This window comes from Galeopterus variegatus, unplaced genomic scaffold (assembly GCF_000696425.1).
Source record: "Galeopterus variegatus unplaced genomic scaffold, G_variegatus-3.0.2 Scaffold407, whole genome shotgun sequence".
Lineage (NCBI taxonomy): Eukaryota > Metazoa > Chordata > Mammalia > Dermoptera > Cynocephalidae > Galeopterus > Galeopterus variegatus.
Window position 1 is genome coordinate 577,544 of NW_007726518.1, and position 6,857 is coordinate 584,400.

General features: G+C 41.9%; 1 protein-coding gene across 1 annotated transcript in view; it reads left to right on the top strand.

Annotated features, from left to right (window-relative positions):
• Nucleotides 1-6,857, top strand: part of MYOM2 (myomesin 2) — a 107,073-nt gene that overhangs the window by 28,389 nt on the left and 71,827 nt on the right. The window contains exons 7-8 of the mRNA XM_008568408.1: nt 588-749; nt 4,313-4,454. Coding sequence (XP_008566630.1) covers nt 588-749; nt 4,313-4,454 — 304 coding nt within the window. The remainder of the gene's footprint in view (nt 1-587; nt 750-4,312; nt 4,455-6,857) is intronic.

Consider the following 6,857-nt stretch of genomic DNA (forward strand, 5'->3'; position numbering starts at 1 on the left):
CGGCGGGAGCGCTGCCACGCTCCCAAGCGGCGCACTGTAGCAGTGCGCCACCGGGCCAGCCCAAGTTGTTGGTACTTTTATTATTTGTTTCTAAGTCACAGTGATGGAAGACTGTCCCTCGGCCGGCATCTGGGGTAAGCGCTTTCTGTAGGATGGCGTGTTGTCTTCTAAGGAAGGTCAGCTACTATTAGACACCACCTACAGGTTAGATACTATGAGAGTCACTGTGGTAGATGAGGAAATGGCTTAGATAACTGCCATTCTGCTGAGGAGCAGTGAGCCAGCAAGTAAACCTGGTTCACCTGAGTCGAAGCTAGTGGTCATTTCGCAACACGTGCTGTCTCTATACCCTCTGAATAGTAACCTTAGTTCTGAGCTGCAAATTCTTTTTCACTCTTGGTGCTTCATCTGTGCATGAACTTTACGTGTAAAACAGCTTTCAGATTTTTATGAAGTCAAAGCTTTGTTTCTCAGCGTCTGGCTTGACAGTCCCGTCTCACCATGAGATCGCACAAATCTCCTCTTAGGCCTTCTTTAATTCACTGGGCGATTTCTGAAGCAATTTTTGAATTTTAATGCAATTTCAGATGTGCTCCTGAAAGAGTCAAAGTGGACAAAGATGTTCTTTGGAGAAGGCCAGGCCTCCCTGTCCTTCAGCCACCTGAACAAGGACGACGAAGGCCTGTACACGCTGAGGATTGTGTCGCGAGGCGGAGTCAGCGACCACAGTGCCTTCCTGTTTGTCAGAGGTGCGTGCGGGGGGCGAGTGTGGCATCGTCGCAGTGCAGACCTGAGCATGTGTGGTAGGAGGGGACCCATAAAGATGAAGGGACTGGGCAAAAGGAGCAGCAAGGTTGAAAGACGGTTTTTACTCCTTGGAAACTTACCTGATGTGAAGTAGGTATTTCCCAGGTGCGCAGCACATCAGGTTGCACATGACAATGAGTGGATGAAATAAGTAAGATGCAATTTGGAACAGATCAGAATCATAATCTTTTGTCTTTCTAGTCATTCATAAAATTATTAGAATTTATGAAGCGAATCCTAAGAGTGAATGTACTGGAATTACTCATTCTTGGGGGAATTCTCTTGAGAGAGGCATCCAGCAGGGGGGATGCCAGTCGAGGGGCCTCATGTCTCCCTGGCAGCTCCTCCCTCCCTCTAGACTTTGGCTTAGAAGGAAGAGATGATGACTACAACTGCTGTAATTGTTACCACCGGCTTCAATTAGATTTGTGTTTAAGACAACTTTAATAAGGGCGGCCCAAAATTACTGATGCTTTATGTTAGGCAATGTGCTCAGTGTCCTACGTGTATTTAATCCTTGCACCAGACTCATGACGAAGGTTATATTAATCCCATTTTATGAAAAGAAAAGCAAAATTTATGATATACTACTAGGCAGTGTTAGGCACTATACACACACACACACACACACACCTGTATATGTGTGTGTGTATAATGCCTATCTCATATATGTGGGGATATAGGTGTATATACACAAGTATGCATATATGTGTATATGAACATACCTGTACATACATACATATGTATATATGATCTAAAATTCTTATAACAGTTTTATAAGGAAATATTGATCTCAGTTTCTCACATACAGACATTGAGGCTCAGAGGCATCAGGAAGGTCTGTAAGATGAAGGGGCTGGTGGTTAAATTCTGATAGAGCCCAGAAAGTGAGTGTTCCCTTGCTGTCACAGTGATTTGGCGACGTTTGACCACTTGGGATGGGCTCGGTTTCACCCTTCCCTGCCTCTGCCTGAGGTTGCACTGCTGAAGCTCGGAATTTAGAGGCTGCCTCCTCTCTGAGGCTCAGCTGAATCTACCATGAAGAGACCAGAACACTCCTGTTCCAGTTGGGCGCAGCAGCTGTCCTGAGTCCCGCAGGTCCTTCTGGGCTGCTCTGCTCTCTGTCCTGGTTGNTGACCACTTGGGATGGGCTCGGTTTCACCCTTCCCTGCCTCTGCCTGAGGTTGCACTGCTGCAGCTCGGAATTTAGAGGCTGCCTCCTCTCTGAGGCTCAGCTGAATCTACCATGAAGAGACCAGAACACTCCTGTTCCAGTTGGCGAGGGGCCTCATGTCTCCCTGGCAGCTCCTCCCTCCCTCTAGACTTTGGCTTAGAAGGAAGAGATGATGACTACAACTGCTGTAATTGTTACCACCGGCTTCAATTAAATTTGTGTTTAAGACAACTTTAATAAGGGCGGCCCAAAATTACTGATGCTTTATGTTAGGCAATGTGCTCAGTGTCCTACGTGTATTTAATCCTTGCAACAGACTCATGACGAAGGTTATATTAATCCCATTTTATGAAAAGAAAAGCAAAATTTATGATATACTACTAGGCAGTGTTAGGCACTATACACACACACACACACACACACCTGTATATGTGTGTGTGTATAATGCCTATCTCATATATGTGGGGATATAGGTGTATATACACAAGTATGCATATATGTGTATATGAACATACCTGTACATACATACATATGTATATATGATCTAAAATTCTTATAACAGTTTTATAAGGAAATATTGATCTCAGTTTCTCACATACAGACATTGAGGCTCAGAGGCATCAGGAAGGTCTGTAAGATGAAGGGGCTGGTGGTTAAATTCTGATAGAGCCCAGAAAGTGAGTGTTCCCTTGCTGTCACAGTGATTTGGCGACGTTTGACCACTTGGGATGGGCTCGGTTTCACCCTTCCCTGCCTCTGCCTGAGGTTGCACTGCTGCAGCTCGGAATTTAGAGGCTGCCTCCTCTCTGAGGCTCAGCTGAATCTACCATGAAGAGACCAGAACACTCCTGTTCCAGTTGGGCGCAGCAGCTGTCCTGAGTCCCGCAGGTCCTTCTGGGCTGCTCTGCTCTCTGTCCTGGTTGGCCTGTCCTTATTTGCTGCTCAGGTGCTCCAGCATGTGTAACACAAGAACTCCATCAGTATGTTGCTTTTTCCACACTACGTTAGTTAGATCAGAGTTCAAAGGAGGTGCTGTATCATTAGGGAATATTTTATCTTTTTTTTTTTTCCTTTTTATCTTTTTTCGTGTCCAGCAACGGATCGCAACCCTCAGTGTCGCGCCGGTACCGGACCGGGACCGGCAATGGGATTGCAACCCTCGGCGTTGCGTCCGCACCTCGCTCAGCCAGTGAGCGGGAACTGATCTGTATGTGGGATCCGAACCCTTGGCGGGAGCGCCGCCACACTCCCAAGCGGCGCACTGTAACAGTGCGCCACCGGGCCGGCCCGGGAATATTTTATCTTAAAATGAAAAGATCAAATGTGAAATAAACAGGTGCATCTCACCTTCTGCACTTCCCACAAGATAACATCAGCTTGTAAGGCTGTGATTTTAGACACTTACACATAGCTTTACCATTTTTATTAGGTTGGCATTAAAATGTACCTTTCTTTCTGTGCACATGCCTTCTGGCAAGATGTTTTGCCCCATAAAAATGCAATAAATGCAACATAGCTTAAATTGCCTTATTCAGCATCACCAAGAGGAAGAAGATAATGAAAGTATGGGGGATTTTAGCCGTTTCGATTACTTTCTGAAGATTTTGAATGTAAGAGAAAATATTTGTCCCTATGCCAAGAAATCCTTAGCTTTTAATATGCCGAGGAGACTTGAACATGAAACTGTATAATGCTTACACTGCCAAGAATGTATAACAGAACAGCCATGATCACTGAATAAATACATATTTTAGATAAGGAAATTAAATGTTCAGCCTATTAACTTTCTAAATAGCTCTGTTGGTCTTTAGTGCAGCTGTAATTAAAATTTGAAAAGAAAACTTAATTGCGTTACCATCATAAATAGACTGTGAAATGAATGGGGTATTGACCCAAACATTTTCTCACAAGTTGTGGAAAAAATTTTTTTAAATCTTTTAAAATATAAAGGTATCTAAACTAATATCTCTCAAGTGTTAAAAAGGCTGAATTATTATTGTTTCATCAGTAAATCTTGACAATATGCTATTATGTGACCACATGCAATCAAGAGGTGAACTTTAATTTTGGATTTGATTATGAAAAATGGTAGACTCGAGCATTGTATAGAGGATTAAGTGTTTTGAGTGTTTAAACTCATAAATATATTTATGTTTCTTTTCACCAATCCACACGAATCCATAAATATTCAAGAAATTTCAACATGAAGATTAAACAGTGGATCAAATCAAGCAGATAGGATCTGAGTTTGAAGAAGCTGTGGGCTGGCTTTGATATGATCCCATGCTTTAAATGACTGTGAACATATATCTTTTCTCTCCTCTTCCCTAGATGCTGACCCATTGGTCACAGGGGCTCCTGGAGCACCCATGGACCTGAAGTGTCACGATGCAAACCTAGATTATGTCATTGTGACTTGGAAGCCACCCAACACGACCACCGAGAGCCCTGTTATTGGCTACTTCATTGATCGGTGAGTGTGCCTGCAGTCTTCAGATGGAGATGTTCTCAAAACAAATATCACCGTGGACAACGTATTCGGATATTTTTCTAAGCTCAGGTTGACATTACCTTTCTTGATTGGTTCTGGGTACATTTCTCTTTGGTAATCTAATGCTCCTGACTAAGTAATGGGTAAATATAGCCAAATAGGCTGAGCCCAGTGTAACTACACTGGGTTGCTTTTTGTTGAAATTGGAGGCTTGTTGGCCTGTTCCACACCCAGGAATAAATCCTATGCTACATCTCCAGGCACGCTCTTGGCCCCGGTGTGGTGGTTCTGCTGAGGTTCAGGCCTATGCCCTGTGCTGGACAGGGCTGCAGTTCAGCAGGATTAGTGTTCAGAACATTCCTCCCTCCTGAGAGGGAGTCAAAGTGGCAAGAAAGAATGCCAGCTTGCTCATACCCAAAGTTCTATTCTTTTTCTCTGTTAAGTAATAGGGTTTTCTTTTTGTTTCCAAATAGAAATAGTGCAGCTTCAAAGCACAAAATTTGGAATTTATCTTTAAGTTTGTAACTTAAATTTAAATCATCATTAAACCCAATGGTCTTTGATTTTCCTGTATTTGGAGTAGTGCTTAGAGCCTGGGAGGAAAACAGAGCAGAACCAGTGAATTGACTGGATATGTCATTAATGCCTCAAATATAAATTTCAATCATTGGAAGAAATTACAGTTAAAGAAAATGAATTTAGAAGCAAGACAGAGGGAATAAGCTATTGGGTTATAAGAGGATATTTCCTGGTAGGAATTTAATATTTTATACATATAAAACATAGTAAAATAAGGTGGTCACTTCAGAAAAACAAAAAATCAGTCCATTTGGTTTTTTGACTTAGGCTGATCAAATTTTCTTCTCCCCCTCTCCCTGCCCCCAACTTTAATATTTTATACATATAAAACATAGTAAAATAAGGTGGTCACTTCAGAAAAACAAAAAAATCAGTCCATTTGGTTTTTTGACTTATGCTGATCAAATTTTCTTCTCCCCCTCTCCCTGCTACCTGTTCAAAAGCTACCTGTTTGGCTAAAACATTTACCATCAAGGTAATATTTTGATATGCTAGAGACAAGTCTGCAAGGTGTATTGTTCAGGGTCTACTTTGAATTAAAAAAATAAAAAGCAAAACACAAACTATTCTTCTATTCTCCTGCAACATCTGATAATTTTTCCAGCCGCATTGGCAAACAATATTTCATAGACTATCTCAGTTAAAAATTCACATTCCTTCACCCAAAACATTTAAAGCAGCAGAACATCTGAAGGAAGGGGCGGTTCCTTTCTTGACAGTTGTTGATTTGAGTGTTTCCCCTGACAGCCTTTCAGTTTTGACCAAGTGGTGCTTTTTGGCTAAAACAGGACAGGACATGTGGAATAGAGAACTGTCATTAAAAATTCTGAATAGATCGGGAGAGAAAGATTTGGTTCTCTCTAAAATGAATATACAACTCTCAGGTTGCTGTTCTCTGAAAGACTAACTTTCTGAAAATGTTCTTTTCTCCTGGGAATTTAGCATGAAGTTTTTGTACTTAAATTTCTCAACCTGTGAAAAATGGAGTTTAATCTTTCCTACATTCACAGGTTTCTGGTCAGGGCTTCATTAACATTTTCAAAAGACTTCCAAATTCCACATGAGAAGTATTCTAGAAAGAAATATCTTTTTTTTTTTTTTTTTCCTTTTTGTCTTTTTTCGTGACCGGCAACGGATCGCAACCCTCAGTGACGTGCCCGTACTGGACCGGGACCGGCAACGGGATCACAACCCTCAGTGCTGCACCCGCCCCTCGCTCAGCCAGTGAGCGGCCAGTCTGTATGTGGGATCCGAACCCTCGGCAGGAGCGCCGCTGCGCTCCCAAGTGGCGCACTGAAGCAGTGCGTCACCGGGCCGGCCCCTAGAAAGAAATATCTTAACGTTATTCCAACAGACTGTGATACAGCATTCCAGTGAGAATTCACTCCCTGGCTCAGCAGAGTTAGATGCATGCTGGGGACACGGGAGAAGTGGGGATTTTACTTCCTCAGACATGGAACATGCCAGCGTTCTTAGTGGCACCTGTGACTTTGTCATGTAGGTGGAAAAAGAACTATTAAGGATAGATCTGAAATAACCTTTAAGGAGATTTTTATCTAAATGTGTTTGAAGGTAGGAATTGGCCTTCAGCTATAAATTATAAAGATCTACACATATTATACACCATACATATACAATATATATTATATGTGTGCATTAAACATGTTATATATAATATATTATATATTACATATATTACATTTTCTAAATAACCCCGTCTCTTAAAGTTTATTTATACTACTATTTGTACACATCAATATTTTAACAGCACAGATTTTACCAATGTGAGATGTTTTCCTGTTATGT